Raw genomic sequence first — 21,967 nt, forward strand, 5'->3', positions numbered from 1 at the left:
ATGGTTCCCAATCAGAGACAATGACTAACACCTGCCTCTGAGAACCATATCAGGCCAGACATAGAAATAGACAAACAAGACATCCAACATAGAATGCCCACTCAGATCACACCCTGACCAACCAAAACATACAAAGCAAACTATGGTCAGGGTGTGACAAGAACGGTGTGCAACGTTGAATTCAACGGAAATGGTACTGTACGGAACAGTTGAAAAACGTTGTGATTACTGTTGCCCAGAGGGCAAGTACCATATGGTGTGCTGAATTCATTTTGTGATTTCAAATGGTCACAGCCATATTGATTAGGCCACACCTCACCACACCCACCTAATGGGAGAAAATGTGCCTCAAAGGCTGTTGAAGAATGGTGCACACCATTTTGGGAAACAGGTCGATGAGTACTGTCACACCCTAATCTGTTTCACCTGTCTTGTGCTTGTCGCCAACCCCTCCAGGTGTCGACCATTTTCCCCATTATCCCTTGTGCATTTATACCTGTGTTTTCGATTTGTCTGTTGCCAGTTCGTCTTGTCAAGCCTACCAGTATTTTTCCCATACTCCTGTTTTTTGTTGTTGAGCTAGTTCCTGTTTTCTAGTTTTGACCATCCTACCTTCCCTGAGTCTGCCTGCCGTTTTGTACCTTTTGGACTCCGCTCAGGATTACTGACCTCTGCCTGCCCTTGACCTGTCGTTTGCCTGCCCCTTGTTTTTGTAATAAACTTTTATTACTTCGAACTGTCTGCATCTGGGTCTTATCCTGAGGTCTGATATTTACAAACCTTCATGCAATGTAGCAAACGTTGAATCAAAATGAACGCACCCCTGGTTACCTGGTCAGCAGAGAGGGAGGAGAGAAAGATACCTCTATAAACTAATCTCTCTTTTCCCTGTCTGCCTGTTCCACAACCAAACTGTAGGGAGGGAAGAGGACTGCTAACTGGGTAGGTGTGCCATCATGCCAAGCTACATTATACATTTATAAATTTAAAACATCAAATGACTTGCACTCTTTGCTTTTCTTTGAAGAGACACTCACATATGATTAAAAACCTTTTGTAACTGTTTCATACAGTATCTCTTAAATTATTTGAATGGTGCTCTTTGCTTAATATTCTGTGTATTTAAATGATAAGACGTCAATTCTAATATTAGATCAAAGTGTGTGTATATATAAAATGCATATCATAGACAATGTGGGAATCAATAGATGTTGAAATTAAATCTCCATCACATCTTTTAACTCAACTTAGATTATACATTTATTTGCTATTTTCAAAGTCTATGTATCTGTTCCATATAGTAACTGCAATATTACTTTGGTAGTCAAATTTCATCACTTCCTTGTCCTTTTTGTTTCCCCTTAAAAGGTACAGCACTGCCTGTGTACTTACAGAAGTAAATTGTGCACATTGATCCCACACACAGACACAGACACAGTTAATTCATAGACATTCTCCTCTACATGAAATCTCTCAAACATGTCTGGATTGGCACATTATTGGGCTTTATCATTTTGTTAACTAAAACAATCTCTCTTTCGTGTCGTCTGAGATTCCCAAAGATTGGAAAGCAGCTGCGGTCATCCCCCTCTTCAAAGGGGGGGACACTCTTGACCCAAACTGCTACAGACATATCTATCCTACCCTGCCTTTCTAAGGTCTTCGAAAGCCAAGTCAACAACCAGATTACTGACCATTTCGAATCCCACCGCACCTTCTCCGCTCTGCAATCTGGTTTCAGAGCTGGTCATGGGTGCACCTCAGCCATGCTCAAGGTCCTAAACAATATCTTAAACGCCCTCGATAAGAAACAATACTGTGCAGCCGTATTCATTGACCTGGCCAAGGCTTTCGACTCGACTGTCAATCACCACATCCTCATCGGCAGACTCGATAGCCTTGGTTCCTCAAATGATTGCCTCGCCTGGTTCACCAACTACTTCTCTGATAGAGTTCAGTGTGTCAAATCGGAGGGCCTGTTGTCCGGGCCTCTGGCAGTCTCTATGGGGGTGCCCCAGGGTTCAATTCTTGGGCCGACTCCTTTCTCTGTATATATCAATGATGTTGCTCTTGCTACAGGCGATTCCCTGATCCACCTCTACGCAGACGACACCATTCTGTATACTTCTGGCCCTTCCTTGGACACTGTGCTGTCTAACCTCCAAACAAGCTTCAATGCCATACAACACTCCTTCCGTCGCCTCCAACTGCTCTTAAACGCTAGTAAAAACCAAATGCGTGCTCTTCAACCATTCGCTGCCTGCACCCGCAAGCCCGACTAGCATCACCACCCTGGATGGTTCCGACCTAGAATATGTGGACATCTATAATTACCTAGATGTCTGGCTAGACTGTAAACTCTCCTTCCAGACTCGTATCAAACATCTCCAATCTAAAATCAAATCTAGAGCCGGCTTTCTATTCCACAACAAAGCCTCCTTCACTCACGCCGCCAAACTTAACCTAGTAAAACTGACTATCCTACCGATCCTCGACTTCGGCGATGTCATCTACAAAATAGCTTCCAATACTCTACTCAGCAAACTGGATGCAGTTTATCACAGTGCCATCCGTTTTGTTACTAAAGCACCTTATACCACCCACCACTGCGACTTGTATGCTCTAGTCGGCTGGCCCTTGCTACATATTCATCGCCAGACCCACTGGCTCCAGGTCATCTACAAGTCCATGCTAGGTAAAGCTCCGCCTTATCTCAGTTCACTGGTCACGATGGCAACACCCACCCGTAGCACGCGTTCCAGCAGGTGTATCTCATTGATCATCCCTAAAGCCAACACCTCATTTGGCCGCCTTTCGTTCCAGTTCTCTGCTGCCTGTGACTGGAACGAATTGCAAAAATCGCTGAAGTTGGAGACTTTTATCTCCCTCACCAACTTCAAACATCTGCTATCTGAGCAGCTAACCGATCGCTGCAGCTGTACATAGTCTATCGGTAAATGGCCCAATTTTACCTACCTCATCCCCATACTGTTTATATTTATTTACTTTTCTGCTCTTTTGCACACCAATATCTCTACCTGTAGATTACCATCTGATCATTTATCACTCCAGTGTTAATCTGCAAAATTGTAATTATTTGCCTACCTCCTCATGCCTTTTGCACACAATGTACATACTCTCTTTTTTTCTACTGTGTTATTGACTTATTAATTGTTTACTCCATGTGTAACTCTTTGTTGTCTGTTCACACTGCTATGCTTTATCTTGGCCAGGTCGCAGTTGCAAATGATAACTTGTTCTCAACTAGCCTACCTGGTTAAATAAAGGTGAAATAAATCAATAAAAAGTTATAAAAAAAGCATCCTTCACTCATGCTGCCAAACATACCCTTGTAAAACTGACAATCCTACCGATCCTCGGCTTCTGCAATGTCATTTACAAAATAGCCTCCAATACCCTACTCAATAAATTGGATGCAGTCTATCACAGTGCCATCCGTTTTGTCACTAAAGCCCCATATACTACCCACCACTGCAACCTGTACGCTCTCGTTGGCTGGCCCTCGCTTCATACTAGTCGCCAAACCCACTGGCTCCAGGTCATCTACAAGACCCTGCTAGGTAAAGTCCCCCCTTATCTCAGCTCGCTGGTCACCATAGCAGCACCCACCTGTAGCACGCGCTCCAGCAGGTATATCTCTCTGGTCACCCCCAAAACCAATTCCTCCTTTGGCCGCCTCTCCTTCCAGTTCTCTGCTGCCAATGACTGGAACGAACTACAAAAATCTCTGAAACTGGAAACACTTATTTCCCTCACTAGCTTTAAGCACCAGCTGTCAGAGGAGCTCACAGATTACTGCACCTATACATGGCCTATCTATAATTTAGCCCAAACAACTACCTCTTCCCCTACTGTATTTTTATTTTTATTTTGCTCCTTTGCACCCCATTATTTCTATTTCTACTTTGCACATTCTTTCACTGCACATCTACCATTCCAGTGTTTTACTTGCTATATTGTATTTACTTTGCTACCATGGCTTTTTTTGCCTTTACCTCCCTTCTCACCTCATTTGCTCACATTGTATATAGACTTATTTTTCTACTGTATTATTGACTGTATGTTTGTTTTGCTCCATGTGTAACTCTGTTGTATGTGTCGAACTGCTTTGCTTTATCTTGGCCAGGTCGCGGATGTAAATGAGAACTTGTTCTCAACTTGCCTATCTGGTTAAATAAAGGTGGAAAAAAAAATTGCTACATCAATTTTTGGATTTAGAAATGAATGACATTACAGTGCTTTCACAAAGTATTCACACCCATTGAATTGTTCCACATTTCGTTGTGTTACAATGTTGGATTCAAATTGATTTAACTGTAATTTTTTGTCAACTATCTGCACAAAATACTCTGTCAAAGTGGAAGAAAAATTCTAACATTTGAATTTATATTCAACCCCACAAGTCAATGCATGTTAGAATCACCTTTGGCAGAGATTACAGCTGTGAGTCTTTCTGCGTAAGTCTCTAAGAGCATTCCAAACCTGGATTGTGAAACATTTTCCCAGGATTATTTTCAAAACTCTTCAAACTTTGTGAAATTGGTTGTTAATCATTGCTAGACAAGCATTTTCAGTTCTTCCATAACATTTTCAAGCAGATTTAAGTGAAAACTGTAACAATTCGGCCACTAAGAAACATTCACTGTCTTATTGGTTTTCGTCTCCAGTGTAGATTTGGACTTGTGTTTTAGAGTATTGTCCCGAAGAAAGGTGAATGCATCTACCAGTGTCTGCTGGAAAGCAGACTGAACCAGGTTTTCCTCTAGGATTTTGCCTGTGCTTAGCTCCATTCTGTTTATTTTTTATCCTGGAAAACTCCCAGTTCTTAACGATTACAAGCATACCCATAACATGATGCAGCCAGCACTATGCTTGAAAATATGGAGAGTGGTACTCAATAACGTGGTGTATTAGATTTGCCCCAACCATAACACTTTGAATTCAGGATTTTTTTTTTTTTTTGCAGTATTACTTCAGTGCCTCGTTGCAAACAGGATGCATGTTTTGGATTATTTTTATTTGGTACAGGTTTCCCTTTCACTCTGTCAATTAATTAGGTCAGTATTGTGGAGTAACTACAATGTTGGTCCATCCTTAGAGTTTAATGGCTGTGATAGGAGAAAACAAACTGTTTTAATGTCTGCTTTAAAAATGTGTACCCATCTACCAATAGGTGCCTTTCTTTGCAGGGCACTGGGAAACTTCCCAGGTCTTTGTGGTTGAATCTGTTTGAAATTCACTGTTCGACTGAGGGACCTTACAGATAATTGAGTGTGTGTGGTACAGAGATGATGTAGTCATTCAAAGATCATGTTAAACACTATATAATTGCACACAGTCCATGCAACCTATTAAGCACATTTTTACTACTGAACTTATTTAAGCTTGCCCTAACGACAGGGTTGAATACTTATTGACTCAAGAAATTTCAGCTTAATTTGTAAAAAAAAAAAAATCCACTTACATTATGGGGTTGTGTGTGTGTGTGTGTGTGTGTGTGTGTGTGTGTGTGTAGGCTAGTGACAAAAAACGAATACATTTTAAATTCAGGCTGTAACAACAAAATGTGTAAACTCAAGGGGTGTGAATACTTTCTAAAGGCACTGTATATCCATCGATTCCTGAAGAATACAACTTATGAGCTTAGTTCAACCGTTTTCCCCCATCAGAACCCATAATATAAGCATGCTTTACTCTGTTTGTTAACAATGTAAATGTAAACAAACACTGTATAGCCATAAAACGTGGTTAAAAATATAATTGTTATATCACGGATGGTCAGTCCTTGCATCCATAACTCTGTCTATGAATTGGAGTGGTTGCAGTATCCACGCCCATACCTCAGCTTTTAACCAAAACAGAGGCGGGGTGGACACTTAGTTCTTGTTTCAATTATGGCTTCTATCTTTGAACCATGTAATCTCTTCACAGTGGCCATGATACAGCCAGTACTTCTACTCCTGCTACTGGGTAAGAGATCAGATGGGATGAATATTCCTCTCTTGGTATGATCAACCAACCTCCTCTAATGAGTCTCAGTTTAACCAACATTTAGGACATTTACAGAACTCTCTCCTTGAGTGGACACAGTTGTATTCCAACTTCATAATCACTGAACTGAAATATAAGTCCTAAGGTTGATGTCGGTGTCACAATCTAAACAGAAAAAGAGGTCCCAAATTGACGGTCCCAAAAATAACTGATGTGACATTTATCCCCACAGCAGCCAGGTTCTCACCAGTGTTTGGGACTGAGATATCAGTACTGGAGGGAACCTCTGTGACCCTTGTCTGCAGATTTCCCAGTGAGAAGAATTACATACTTTATACAACCTTGAGTGAAACCAGTCCTTGCAAAAGGTGGTCCTGTTGTAATCCCATAGCTGTGACAACAATACCTACCATCACACAAGAAAACAAATACAGATGTATAACTGGAGTTGAGATGGTGAACTTCACCATTTTAAACCTTCAGCCTGCAGACAGTGGGAACTACTGTTGCAGCGCAGCGATCTCTACAGGGTTAAATAAACCTTCAGAATTCTACAGCCTGAGGGTAGTGAAAGGTATGTGTTGCACTTCATACTACTGGTTGTCAATGGATTTTGTTCAGTGCACATGTCACCATAAAGTAGGAAGGAACATGAAGGACAGCTTGTGTGTATTGTGAGGTGCACAAGCCAAAACTCTTCATGGTCAATGCTGTCTGTTACTGAATTTGGATTGAATCTTAACATTTTGTGTGTATTGAATGTTTGAGCACACCTACCACTTCCATCAAAAAAGGCAAAAGTCAATGATTTGTGTCTTCATCTCTATGTATGAATGTTGCATTTTCCCTAACAAAGTCGGAACTGCTGGTAATGTAATTTTGCTGGTGCCTAGTCGTGCTTTATCCTGTCCCTTCCTGACGGTCTGTGTCGTGAAATACTTCCAGGTCACACAGGTTGCAACAGGGATCTACTGGACGGATTGGAATTTCTGGGCAACGATATTGAGAATCATCCAATCACAATCCAAAGTGCAAGTCAGTGCAGACAGGAATGCACCAATATTGACAAGTGCCAGTACTTCACATTCAGTTGGGAGGAGACAGAAATGAGGTACATGCTCAAAGATTTTCCCCTTTGTGATTGGGCAAATTAGGACAGCCATATACTTTTTAGATCAGCACCAGTCGTCTTTGTAACTACTACCACATTTTGTGATATTTATTCCTCAGAAACAAATGTTCCTTGAAGGCCTCAACTGGTGATCTGTTGAACTCAAGAATTACAATACAGCGCCTCCAAAATGCAACCTCGGGCTATTCCCTGAAAAACTGCAGTGGTAAAGGTGACTACAGACATGTACTAGATCCATATAGTATACGGTACCTAATGAGCAGAGATTGTTAATAGGTCCTAATAAACAGGGTACTTATTTTTGACAGATGAAAAATACTTATTTTTGACAGATGAACGTCCACTTAACACCACTGGAGATTTGACCACTCCTGTTGCCCCTGAAACCACCTGCCCTACTTCAACTGGTCCTCCCTCTACCAAAACCTCCACCACAACACCTACCACTTTACTACCTACTACTACTAATGCACAGTCCACCACCTCACCAACTACCACTACTACTGGAAAGTCCACCACCTCACCAACTACCACTACTAATGGACAGTCCACCAGCTCACCAATTACCACTATTAATGGACAGTCCACCACCTTACCACCTACCATTACTAACGGACAGTCCACCAGCTCACCAACTACCACTACTAATGGACAGTCCCTCACCTCACCACCTACTACTACTAATGGACAGTCCACCACCTCACCAACTACCACGATTAATGGACAGTCCCCCACTTCACAAACTACCACTACTAATGGACAGTCCACCACCTCACAAACTACCACTACTAATGGACAGTACACCACCTCACCAACTACCACTACTAGTGGACAGTCCACCAGCTCACCAACTACCACTACCAATGGACAGTCCCTCACCTCACCACCTACTACTACTAATGGACAGTCCACCACCTCACAAACTACCACGATTAATGGACAGTCCCCCACCTCACAAACTACCACTACTAATGGACAGTCCACCACCTCACAAACTACCACTACTAATGGACTGTCCACCACCTCACCAACTACCACTACTAGTGGACAGTCCACCACCTCACCAACTACCACTACTAATGGACAGTCCCTCACCTCACCAACTACCACTACTAGTGGACAGTCCAACTCCTCACCACCTACCACTACTAATGGACAGTCCCCCACCTCACCAACTACAACTACTAATGGACAGTACACCACCTCACCAACTACCACTACTAATGGACAGTCCACCAGCTCACCAATTACCACTATTAATGGACAGTCCACCACCTTACCACCTACCATTACTAATGGACAGTCCACCACCTCACCACCTACCACAACTAATGGACAGTCCCCAACCTCACAAACTACCACTACTAATGGACAGTCCACCACCTCACCAACTATCACTATTAATGGACAGTCCACCACCTCACCAACTATCACTATTAATGGACAGTCCACCACCTCACCAACTACCACTACTAATGGACAGTCCACCACCACCTCACCAACCTACCACTACTAATGGACAGTCCACCACCTCACAACTAATAGACAGTCCCCAACCTCACAAACACTATTAATGGACACCACTATTAATGGACAGTCCACCACCTACCATTACTAACGGACAGTCCACCAGCTCACAAACTACCACTACTAATGGACAGTCCCTCACCTCACCACCTACTACTACTAATGGACAGTCCACCACCTCACCAACTACCACTACTAGTGGACAGTCCACCACCTCACCAACTACCACTACTAATGGACAGTACACCACCTCACCAACTACCACTACTAATGGACAGTCCACCAGCTCACCAATTACCACTATTAATGGACAGTCCACCACCTCACCATCTATTACTACTAATGGACAGTCCACCACCTCACCACCAACCTCAACTTCCAGTGGACAACTGAGTTCATCAAATCCCACCTCCACAGACAGGGATCCCACATCCTCTCCCTGTTGTCTGTCTTCTCCACTCCATCCTTGTGAGTGTTAGACATGGACATTCTCTACCAATCTGCACAAAGGTGCACAAGTGGCAGTCGTTGTACATTTAATGGCAGATAAGAGCTTGAGTGTATTTGTATTCAGTGGTGTAAAAAGTACCCATTTGTCATCAGGTAAGATGACAATTGGTTAAGAGTAAAGATTCCTTAATAGAACATTCCTCAAGTGAAAGTCTGGCAGTAACATACTACTTGAGTAAAATAATTTGGTTCTGAATATACATAAGTATCATAAGTAAAAGTACATATTTTTTCAAATTCCTTATAAAGGTTTTGTTGTTTTTTTAGTCAGGGGCACACTCCAACACTAATTTACAAATGAAGCATTTGTGTTTAGTGAGTCTGCCAGATCAGATCCAGAAGGGATGACCAGGGATGATAATTTGACCATTTCTGTCCAGCTAAGCATTCAAATTGTAACAAGTACTTATAGTTGTCAATGGAAAATGTAAGGAGTAAAACATACATAATTTTCTTTAGCAATGTAGAGAAGTAAAAGTTGTCAAAACTATAATAGTAAATTAATGTACAGATACCCAACACAAATTACTTAAGTAATGTCATAGCTGAATCAGAATTAGTTCGGTAGCATTGATAAATAAGATGTTTTATTTACTCTCATAATATTCTTATGTGAGATAGTCACTTGGGGCCCAGAGAGGGGAGAGGTCAGGATTGTCTTCATATTTGAATGTGTCTAACTATTCCTAAACCATGTGAAGGGCTCCACCATGTTTGTACTCCAGTCACTCCCTCTTTTACCATTGGGGGGGAGGAGTATGGCAGTGTCTGGAACCATTGTGTTACCCCTCTGATGTTGCATGAATCTTGACCTAGTATATGACCTAGAGGCTCACTCCCCTCTGTGAACTTGCCCAGGAGAGGGTATATTTGAGATGGGAGTATCTAGAATTGACAATTGATATATGCCATTGGATGAGGTAATGTTTTGGTAATATGAAGTACCAAGAACGAGAAGTAGAACCTCGTCTAAGAGACCAAACTGAACGATAATTTATAGCTAATGCTATCTGGCTATGGGATACTCATCTTTCAAGTAAAAGGCCCTTTGTGAAGTTCCTAAGATCTGTGGTTCGTCATGTGAGTTGAGAGGGGTTTTTGTAAGCACTCTCAGAGAATTCATTTATAGACACTGAATTGATCTGAGAGTCACAGGGCTATGGTGAAGCTCATATAATTAAAGATGAAGTTTAAATAACTGACTGGTGTGTGGTTTGCTCTCTCATCATTTGGTAATACAGGAAATTGCCACGACAGTGGTATATTCAAGTATTTTTATTTAGGTACTTTACACCACTGTGTGTTTTTTTGTTTATGAACTTAAATTTTAACAATTGCAATTTCATGTGTTTGTTTTGTCCATACAGATTATCTGCACTACATCAACAAGTCCAAGAGCTGGATCAATGCCATGGAGTTCTGCAGAAGCCGTGGCTCCAAGTCCAACCTGGTGCACATCACCAACCAGACTGTGCATGTTGACGTGACCCAGCTCATTGCCAATGTGGAGCTGGCATGTGGGGGGGTGTGGATTGGTCTGGAGCGGTCCATCTTTGAGTGGAACGCCCCCTGGCTGTGGACCAGTGGTGATGTTGATAAGGTGGTGAAGTACAGCGAGTGGCATAGTTGCTTCCCCCTCAACCCCATTAATTACCACTGTGGTAAGATGGTCCGGGTTGGTAACGGAGAACTGAAGTGGCTGGATGCTTCCTGTCATCAGGAATTACCCTTCATATGTCAAGGTACATTGCTCAACTTTGGAGCTCCTATTTTAGGGCTTGTTCTGCGAGGTGGGATATTCAAAACGCTGCAGATAGACAAATATTACATAGAACTGTCATGGTTTACTGCAGAATAGAGATGTCTTGACTGTCATGTCATCTCTATGCAATGTATTACTTTATGCAATGCTCTGATTATTCCTCCCTATTGAATAAGGCTCAACCCACATCTCAGAAACCCCCTTTCTACAGTTGGCTACTATCTGCATTGCTCTTTCCTCCCTTTAACTCCCTCCCTTTTACAGTCTAGACTCACTCTACTAGTAATAGTCTTTAGAATGAGCCAAAACATAATGGTAAGACCTGGTCATATAAAATACATCAATGTCCTCTAATCCTGTATAAGATGTTTTAACAGATCTCCACTAGAGGGCTCTACATGGCACCCTGGACAGTCTGCAGACAGACACCACACTGATCTGCCAGAGAGACTACCACACTCATGGTCTGGAAGGAACTAGCATTTCAATTCATTATATTTTACACCAATATAACTATTACTATTATTAGGACTTTTTATTGTCATATTTTACATGATATTACTTAATGATACTGTACTTACATATACTAACTCATAAGCATTGTTATTTGACCTATAGTTTACTGTAATACCTTGATTTTTTAAAAATAGAGTAAAGAAAGGTAAAGTAAAAGGTATTAACTGAACATGTAGTATTTAACTCCTGTGTGATATGTACTGTTACAGAACACTATTTAGTTAGAATGTAATTATTGTTATTTTGTATTTCCTTTCGTCTCTGTTCTGATTAAACATCCATTTACATTTATTTTATAAACAGAGGATGACAGTCTGTTAAGATAGACAGAGGTTGCATCAAAAGGCACTAGGGCAGATTCAAATCTACGGTGACACCTTACATGTTCCAGAGGCTGTGGCATTACCACTAGACAGGACAGGCCACAAGACTGCCATCTTATTGGGGTTTATATCTGTAAGACAGGTGCAGGGATGGCATTATAGCACCAGTAGGGTCCCACATGAACAATTACTGTCAGATGCTGGACACAGCGATGCTTCGTGTTGTCTAATCCACTGTCAGATGCCCTTTCTCTCGCCACTCTCACTAGGGATTAATGCAAATGTGTGTTCATGTGGGGACAGAATGTCCTGTTATTGGTTTCATAGTAGCACAACTTGTCTGTCGATAGCTCCTCTTATCTTTTGTTTCACACTTGCACCCTGCTTACATAGCTAAACAGGAACAAAGTGTCCTGGTTCTAATTCTGACTAAAACTACACACATCATCAGATTATAGTTTTATGATTCTAATACATTTCACACAGTTATACAGTTTCAGGGTGGAATACTTTAGTCATTACTTTAAACATACAAATTCTTCTATCAATAACTCTGCAATGTTGGGTTGTATTGGAGACATTCTTAGTCTTAAATCATTTTCCACACACAGTCTGTGCCGGTATTTAGTTTTCATGCTAGTGAGGGCCGAGAATCCGCTCTCACATAGGTACGTGGTTGCAAAGGGCATCAGTGTCTTAACAGCGTGATTTGCCAAGGCAGGATACTCTGAGTGCAGCCTAATCTAGAAATCTGTCAGTGGCTTCTGATTAAATTAAATTTTCACAGAACCGCTTGTTGAAATTTCGATGAGACTCTTGTTTTTGATATCAATAAGTGAACTGGAGGCAGGGCATGAAAGGGATAATGAATCCAGTTGTTTGTGTCATCCGTTTCGGGAAAGTACCTGCGTAGTTGCGCACCCAACTCACTCAGGTGCTTCACTATAGGACTTTTTACATTGTCCGTAGGCTTGAGTTCATTTGCACACAAAAAATCATACAATGATGGAAATACCTGTGTGTTGTCCTTGCTAATGAAGACAGAGAAGAGCTCCAACTTCTTAATCATAGCCTCAATTTTGTCCTGCACATTGAATCTAATTGCAGAGAGTCCCTGTAATCCTAGATTCAGATAATTAAGGCGAGAGAAAACATCACCCAGATAGGCCAGTCATGTCAGAAACTCATCATCATGCAAGCGGTCAGACAAGTGAATATTATGGTCAGTAAAGAGAACTTTAAGCTTGTCTCTCAATTTAAAAAAACGTGTCAATATTTTTCCCCTTGATAACCAGCGCACTTCTGTACATTGTAAAAGCGTTACATGGTCGCTGCCCATATCATTGCATAATGCAGAAAATACACAAGAGTTCAGGGGCCTTGCTTTAACAAAGTTAACCATTTTCACTGTAGTGTCCAAAACATCTTTCAAGCTGGCAGGCATTCCCTTGGCAGCAAGAACCTCTTGGTGGATGCTGCAGTGTACCCATGTAGGGTCGGGAGCATAGCGTTACCACTCCACTATGTCTCCCTGTCATGGCTTTTGATCCATCAGTACAGATACCAACATGAGCAGCAGTTACATTCGGCTACATATGGACCATTAGTGGAATTCCCGCAAGAGAGTAACGGTTAATGTGATTGGATGTTAATTCGTTTCTTTATTTTGTATTTTTTTTATTTAAAAAAAATGTGAATCACATTTTCATTTGGCGTACCCCCGGCAGCATTGCGCGTAGCCCTTAGACTGTATATTTTGTGCATCATTCAAAGTGCATGTTTGGTTAATGAAAGTTTATTCCATGTAGTGTTTCCATAGTAACTGCAATGCTACTTTGGTAGTCAAATCATCTTATCATAACTTGGTGATGGAAAGGTACAACACAGCCTGTTTACTCTCAGAAGGAAATTGTGCACATTATTCATACTTCAAAATGCACTCAGACACAGACAATTCTTAGACATTTCCTTCTACATGAAATCTTTCAAACACGTCTGTATTGATAAATTATTGTGTTTTAACATTTCTTCACAACAACAATCCTTATCTTGAGTTACAATATAAGGGTTGGGAGCATTAAAGCATAATCTCTTCACAGTGGCCATGATTTTATTTATCTGTTATTTTACCAGGTAAGTTTACTGAGAACACATTCTCATTTGCAGCAACGACCTGGGGAATAGTTACAGGGGAGAGGAGGGGGATGAATGAGCCAATTATAAACTGGGGATTATTAGGTAACCGTGATAGTTTGATGGCCAGATTGGGAATTTAGCCAGGAGACCAGGGTTAACACCCCTACTCTTACAATAAGTGCCATAGGATATGTAATGACTGCAGTGAGTCAGGATACCTGTGTAACATCCCAACCCAAAAGACAGCACCCTACACAGGGCAGTTGTCCCCAATCACTGCCCTGAGATACTTTTTAGACCAGAGGAAAGAGTGCCTCCTACTGGACCTCCAACACCACTTCCAGTAACATCTGGTCTCCCACCCAGGGACTGACCAGGACCAACCCTGCTTAGCTTCAGAAGCAAGCCAGCAGTGATATGCAGGGTGGTATGCTGCTGGCTGCAATAACACAGCCAGTACTTCTGCTCCTTCTACTGGGTAAGAGATCAGATGGGATGAATATTCCTCTCTTGGTATTATAAACCAACCCGGTATGACCTATCTAGTTGACCATGTATTCAATGTAGTTGGATAGTGGTTTCCTTGAGTGGACACATTCATATTTCAGTACGGTGATTATGAAGTTGAAATGCTAGTCCTAAAGTTGATGTCAGCATCACAATCTAAACAGAGAAAGAGATTGACCATCCCAAAAATAACATCTTTCTGATGTGACATTTATCCCCCACAGCAGCCATGTCCTCACCAGTGTTTGGGACTGAGAAATCAGTACTGGAGGGAACCTCTGTGACCCTTGTCTGCAAATACCTTGGGGATGTAAAGCTTAGTGATAGGATCCTTTTTTCTCAATTTCCGCCTGACTGACGTGCCCAAAGTAAACTGCCTGTTGCTCAGGACCTGAAGCAAGGATATGCATAATTGGTACCATTGGAAAGAAAACCCTTTGACGTTTTTAGAAATGTTTAAATAATGTAGGAGACAATAACACAATAGATATGGTAGTAGAACATTCAAAGAAAATTCCAACCATAATTTTTTTTGAGAGCACATGCTCTTACAATGGAAAGTATAGAGAAAAAATGAATTCTAGTTCCCAGGATGCAATTCCTATGGCTTCCCTGGGTGTCCGTAGTCTTTGTTCAAGGTTTCAGGCTTGTAACTTGAATAACGAATAAGAAATAACAGTTTTAGAACAGGCACACCAGCTTGGAAATCCGTGTTTGAACGCACCTTGTAGACCTGCTAAAATCGGTTCCCTATTGAACATACTTTTTTCCCGTATGAAATATTATAGTTTGATTACATTTTAGGGTATCTGAGGATTAAATAGAAATATATTTAGACTTGTTGAAACTAAGTTTAGGGGTAGATTTTCAAATTCCTATCTCTGCATGTTGAACGAGTGGATTACTCAAATTGAATCAACTAAACAGACTTTTTGGGATATAAAGAAGGATTTTATCTCACAAAGTGGCACTACATGTTATTACTGGGACCCTTTGGATGACAAATCAGAGGAAGAGTTTCAAAAAGTGAGTGAATATTTAATCACTATTGGTGAATTCATGAAACCCGTGCCGATGGAAAAATATTTTGATGTGGGCCGCAGTCCTCAAACAATCGCATGGTATTATTTCGCTGTAAAGTCTACTATAAATCGGACAGTGCAGTTAGATTAACATGAATTTAAGCTTTCAACCAATATAAGACACTTGTATGTACCTAAAGGTTTAATATCTATCATTTTTATGAATATTTATTTGAATTGCGCGGCCTCCAGTTTCACCGGAAGTTGTCTCGCTAGCGGGACGCCTATCCCTGAGAGATTTTAAGACAATGTTGGGGCAGAACTTTAAGTGTACTGATCCCATAATGGAAGATCAATCCAAATAAAAAATGAACGCTGAAGTTGCAACAATGATACTCACCACTTTAAAACTACAGCCGACAGACCGTGGGAGCTACTGCTGCAGAGTCCCTGGATGGTTCAATGATCTTAAACAATCCTACAGCGTGAGGGTAGTTAAAGGTAAGTGTTGCTCACTTCATACTATAGGTTATCAATGGGTTTTGCTCAGTGCAGATGTTACCTTACAGTAGGAAGGAACATGAAGGTTCAACATCTTCATCTCCATGTATAAATTGTTGTATAGTTGTATTGTTGTATTTCTGCATCACTATTGAGTATCAGTTTGTTCTGTCACTAACAAAGTCTGCACTACTGGTAATATTATTTGCCAAGTTGTGCTTTATCCTGTGTCCCTTTCTGATGGTCAGTGTGGTGAAATCCAGTATGTCTTGGTTACAGGTTGTGAGAGGGACCTACAGGACAAAGTCAATATTCTGGGAATTAATATTGTGAATCAGCCATTTACAACCGAAAATGCAAGTCAGTGCAGGCAGGAATGCACCAAAAATGACACGTGTCAGTTGTTCACATTTGTTGGGGAAACGGCAGGAATAATAGTCCACAGGTACATGCTCAAAAAAGTATATTTTTTATGCTTGGGCAAATAAAGGCAGCAATATCATTTTTGAATCAGCACCATTCTGATAACTACTACCACATTCATTGTGATATTTATCAAACAGAAACAAATGTTTCCTGAAGGACTGATGATAGACCCGAAATTACAATACTGCACCTCCAACATGCAACCTCAGGGTACTCTCTGAGACACTGCAGTGGTAAAGGCGAGTACATACAGTTAATGTATATTTGAGTTGTCATTTATTTTGTCAATTGAATATCTAGTCAATATCTAATAATTACAGAGGTAGACTTTACTAATAGGCCCTCTTAAACAGGATAACATAGACATGGATATCTACCTCTGTCATGTTGTGTTTCTGTTTATTCCATCATCTCTGTCAAATCAAATCAAATCAAATGTATTTATATAGCCCTTCGTACATCAGCTGATATCTCAAAGTGCTGTGCAGAAACCCAGCCTAAAACCCCAAACAGCAAGCAATGCAGGTGTAGAAGCACGGTGGCTAGGAAAAACTCCCTAGAAAGGCCAAAACCTAGGAAGAAACCTAGAGAGGAACCAGGCTATGTGGGGTGGCCAGTCCTCTTCTGGCTGTGCCGGGTGGCGATTATAACAGAACATGGCCAAGATGTTCAAATGTTCATAAATGACCAGCATGGTCGAATAATAATAGGGCAGAACAGTTGAAACTGGAGCAGCAGCACGGTCAGGTGGACTGGGGACAGCAAGGAGTCAACATGTCAGGTAGTCCTGGGGCATGGTCCTAGGGCTCAGGTCAGTTGAAATTGGAGCAGCAGCACGGCCAGGTGGACTGGGGATAGCAAGGAGTCATCATGTCAGGTAGTCCTGGGGCATGGTCCTAGGGCTCAGGTCCTCCGAGAGAGAGAAAGAAAGAGAGAAGGAGAGAATTAGAGAACGCACACTTAGATTCACACAGGACACCGAATAGGACAGGAGAAGTACTCCAGATAACAAACTGACCCCAGCCCCCCGACACATAAACTACTGCAGCATAAATACTGGAGGCTGAGACAGGAGGGGTCAGGAGACACTGTGGCCCCATCCGAGGACACCCCCAGACAGGGCCAAACAGGAAGGATATAACCCCACCACTTTGACAAAGCACAGCCCCCCACCACTAGAGGGATATCTTCAACCACCAACTGTCGAAGGTGTAACTTAGTGAAGGTCTTCAATCAAGCATCAGAGCTCTTTAAAGAGAGCTTTTACAGACCAATGATGTGTAAAGTCTATATTCTGTAGTCTATAGAGTAGAATACAGTACTATCACTACTATTTATTCACTATTCGTCATTGATGCAGAGGACAAATCCATATTCATAAAACAAATTGGTTGGAGGTTTGAATGAGTTTGCAAATGTATGAATTTGCCTCTATCACATGCTTCTATTACTCTGCTATCGAACATTGTGTTGCCTATATTTTAGAATAGATAGCGGAAGCTAAAGATGTTAATGTTTGCCACTCAACACAGCAAGCAGTATGAAAATCATTTTCCTCTGTAATTGAAACAGTCACCTACTCAGCCAAAAAGTACAGCATTCTCCTTGAGGAGTTAAACTAGACCGAAGCACAAGAGTACTGCAGCCAACACTACACAAACCTGTACATCATACACATAGAAGAAGATTGGAAGGCAATTCAAACATCTTTGGGTAATTTCATTGGTGATAAGTGGATTGTGCTCCATAGGTCTGGTCCAACTGAAAAGTGGAAGTGGTCTGATGGAGAGGACTTCATGTTCTTTAACTGGGTAAATGGTTTTGGTGTCCACGCCGTGGGTCATGACTGTGTTGTCTATTTCATCTCACTGGAAACCAGTGGCTTGTGCAGCTCAAAGACAGTATATGTGTCAACGAGGTAAGGACTGAATCACTCACTGTCTCTTTTTATCAATGGAAAATCCAATTTGTCATTTAACAAATGGGATTGATTGATTGATTGCACAACACCTAATCAAAACCTGTATTCCTCAAGTAATCAGATCTCAAGCACTTTACTAATTAGGTTATCACCTGTAACTTCCAAGTTTCTTATTTCTTATTGTGTGAAGTCATTAACTGTCTCATGAAATCTGATGCGCAACTTTTCCCCTTCCCTCCTAGAAGTTCATCATGGTAATGGAACAACAGAGAAGGTGTATGAGCTGATACCTGGGACAAAGACGCAGCAGGATGCTTTGAAAGACTGCAGGACAAACAAAGGCAGTGAACTGGCGAGTATTTGTAACCAGAAAGAGCAGGATGTCTTTGAGGTGACTAAAGGGATCACCTGGATTGGACTAAAGCATGAGTACAAGCTATGGGAATGGTCAAACGGGAACCATTTCAGCAATGCTAACCGACCTGGGGAGGTGGAAACCGTGTACAGCTGAACTCAGACAGAAAATGGACATCAACAGATTTCTCTAATCAAAGTGCTTTCCCTTGCTATGGAGGTGAGTTCAACATTGTAAGAATGTTTTCAAACTTTTCAAACAGTCTATCATATGACTAAATTGTATATAATCTCCACAAAGAAAATCCTAGTTTACTAGGAGTACTTTGTTTTTGTATCAATCATAAAAATGACAGGAAACTTCAAATGTACTTAAATGTGTATGTATTCTACTTCATTCTTACAGATGAACATCCACTTAGCACCGCTGGAGATTTGACCACTCCTGTGACCCCTGAAACCACCAGCCCTACTTCAACTGGACCTCCCTCTATCAAGATGTCCACCACAACACCTACCACTTTACTACCTACTACTACTAATGGACAGTCCACCACCTCACCAAATACCACTACTAATGGACAGTCCACCACCTCACCAACTACCACTACTAATGGACAGTCCATCACCTCACCAACTACCACTACTACTGGACAGTCCACCACCTCACCAACTACCACTACTAATGGACAGTCCACCACCTCACCAACTACCACTACTAATGGACAGTCCACCACCTCACCAACTACCACTACTACTGGACAGTCCACCACCTCACCAACTACTACTACTAATGGACAGTCCACCACCTCACCAACTACCACTACTAATGGACAGTCCACCACCTCACCAACTACCACTACTAATGGACAGTCCACCACCTCACCAACTACCACTACTAATGGACAGTCCACCACCTCACCAACTACCACTACTACTGGACAGTCCACCACCTCACCAACTACCACTACTAATGGACAGTCCACCACCTCACCAACTACCACTACTAATGGACAGTCCACCACCTCACCAACTACCACTACTAATGGACAGTCCACCAGCTCACCAATTACCACTATTAATGGACAGTCCACCACCTCACCAACTACCACTTCTAATGGACAGTCCACCACCTCACCAACTACCACTACTAATGGACAGCCCACCACCTCACCAACTACCACTATTATTGGACAGTCTACCTCCTCACCTACTACCACTACTGGACAATCCACCAGACCACAATCCTACAACTTCCAGTGGACAACTGACCTAATCAGTTCCCACCTCCCCAGACAGGAAGCCCACACCCTCCCCCAGTAGTACACCTTCTCCACTCCATCCTGGTGAGTGTCAGACATGGAGCTACATTCTGTACCAATCTGCACAATGGAATACAAGTGACAGTTGTTGGGCTTTTAATGACAGACAAGTCCTTGAGAGTGTTTGTGGTCTTGTGTTAGTGAACATGCATTAACATGTATGCCATTACATGTGAGTTTGTGTCTTTTCCATGGAGATTACCTGCACTATTTCAACGAGTCCAAGAGCTGGATCAATGCCCTGGCGTTCTGTGAAAGACATAGCTCCAACCTGGTGCACATCACCAACCAGACCGTGACTTGGCCGAGCTCCTGGCCAATGTGGAGCTGCCATGTGTGGATTGGTCTAGAGCAGTCCGTCTTTGAGTGGAGCGCCCCCTGGCAGTGGACCAGTAGTGATGTTGATAAGGTGTTGAAGTACAGTGAGTGGCACAGCTGCTCCCCCCTCAACCCCATCAATTACCATTGTGGTAAGATGGTCCGGGTTGGTAACGGAGAACTGAAGTGGCTGGATGCTTCCTGTCATCAGGAATTACCCTTCATCTGTCAAGGTGCGTTGTTCAACTTTGGAGATTTTGTTTTGGGCTTGTTCAGAGGGGTGGAACATTCCGAAAATTGCAGATGAGCAATTATGACATAGAACTGTCATGGTTTACTGTGGAATAGAGATTTACTGTCTTGACTCATTTCAGCTCAATTCAATGTATTACTTTATGCAATGCTCTGATTATATGAGCCAAAACATAACGGCAAGGCCTATCATTATATACAATACTGTACATTGATGTCCTCTCATCCATGTCCTCTTGTATATGATGACATGTATGACATGATGACATGTATATGATGTTTCAACAGACCTCCACTAGAGGGCTCTCCATGACAACCTATGACAGTCTGCAGACAGACACCACACTGATCTGCCAGATAGACCACCACAATCATGGTCTGTAAGGAACCTTCCATTCAAATCATTATATCATTACACCACTATAACTACTATTATTAATAATACTATTATTACTATTACTATTACTTTTCTTATTATTATCATCTCTATTGCATGATATTACTTAATGATACTGCACTTAAATAGACTGACTCATTAGCATTGTTATTTGACCTATAATTTACTGTACTACTTTGATTGTTTAAAAGTAGAGTAAAGAAAGGTAGAGTAAAAGTTATTAACTGAAAATGTACTATTTAACTCCTGTGTGATCTGTACTGTTTGAGAACGCTATTTAGTTAGAATGTAATTATTGATATTTTGTACTTCCTTTCAACTTTGTTCTGAATAAACATCCATTTAGCATTTGATCAGTGTGGAATTTCCTTCTTCATAGAAATTACATTGAGTGATGAATCAAAAGCAATTAATTAATTATTTTTGCAACTACACAATCAGTTAAGAACAAATTCAAATTTACAATGACACCTAGGAACAGTGGGTTAACTGCCTTGTTCAAGGGCAGAACAACAGATTTTTACCTTGTCAGCTCAAGGATACGATCAAGCAACCTTTCGGTTACTGGCCCACCGCTCTAACCACTAGGCCACCTGCCGCCCCGAATAATCCAACCCTAAGATTTAAGTGGTCTAGTCTAAATCGACTTTATCAATATTTTCAGCAGGATTGATGGAGTCCATCTCAACTGTCAACGACAATGAACCTAACATATTAGAAAACATATTTGGACCTAATACTGTCTTTTGATTATCATGGGGGTGAGATGTTTGTGACAAATGTAATGTTGACACACAATTGCACTGATGGGCTGTATTTATGCAACACTGCTCTCCAAACCATAAAGTCAAATCCATTTTTTTCCAGGTGCAGCTCCTGACCTCTTCTTCAGCCAGCAGTCCTTGGATGAGTCCTTCAGTGACACCTGAGCAGTCCACCCATGTGAGTGTTTATGCTGATATTCTATATCCTTAATGCTTTAGTGTAAATCAGTCTAATATTGTCAAGCCCTGACTGTATTTATCTTTG

The 21,967-nt window shown here is 41.6% G+C and overlaps 1 protein-coding gene across 3 annotated transcripts; it reads left to right on the forward strand.

The window, feature by feature from the left end:
• Positions 1–5,524: 5,524 nt before the first annotated feature.
• Positions 5,525–11,924, forward strand: LOC112216969. 3 transcript variants are annotated; one of them, XM_024377139.2, is made up of 6 exons: positions 5,525–5,991; positions 6,245–6,586; positions 6,958–7,123; positions 7,243–7,355; positions 10,549–10,923; positions 11,309–11,924. In XM_024377139.2, the coding sequence occupies exons 1-6, from the start codon at positions 5,916–5,918 to the stop codon at positions 11,329–11,331; spliced, it is 1,095 nt and encodes a 364-aa protein (XP_024232907.1). In that variant the 5' UTR covers positions 5,525–5,915; the 3' UTR covers positions 11,332–11,924. The 3 variants fall into 3 exon arrangements, with proteins under 3 accessions (XP_024232907.1, XP_024232908.1, XP_042156257.1); XM_024377140.2 differs by having other exon boundaries at positions 11,321–11,924; XM_042300323.1 differs by lacking the exon at positions 11,309–11,924 and having other exon boundaries at positions 10,549–11,297.
• Positions 11,925–21,967: the final 10,043 nt, after the last annotated feature.

The sequence above is a fragment of the Oncorhynchus tshawytscha genome, linkage group LG17, assembly GCF_018296145.1.
Source record: "Oncorhynchus tshawytscha isolate Ot180627B linkage group LG17, Otsh_v2.0, whole genome shotgun sequence".
NCBI classification, from domain to species: Eukaryota; Metazoa; Chordata; class Actinopteri; order Salmoniformes; family Salmonidae; genus Oncorhynchus; species Oncorhynchus tshawytscha.

Bases quoted from the DNA above. Each gene is read 5' to 3' on its own strand.
- LOC112216969 (XM_042300323.1), top strand. From the start codon at position 5,916: ATGGCTTCTATCTTTGAACCATGTAATCTCTTCACAGTGGCCATGATA. The intron at 5,992-6,244 runs GTAAGAGATCAG...TTATCCCCACAG, and splicing joins ACTTCTACTCCTGCTACTGG to CAGCCAGGTTCTCACCAGTG. The intron at 7,124-7,242 runs GTACATGCTCAA...TTTATTCCTCAG, and splicing joins TGGGAGGAGACAGAAATGAG to AAACAAATGTTCCTTGAAGG.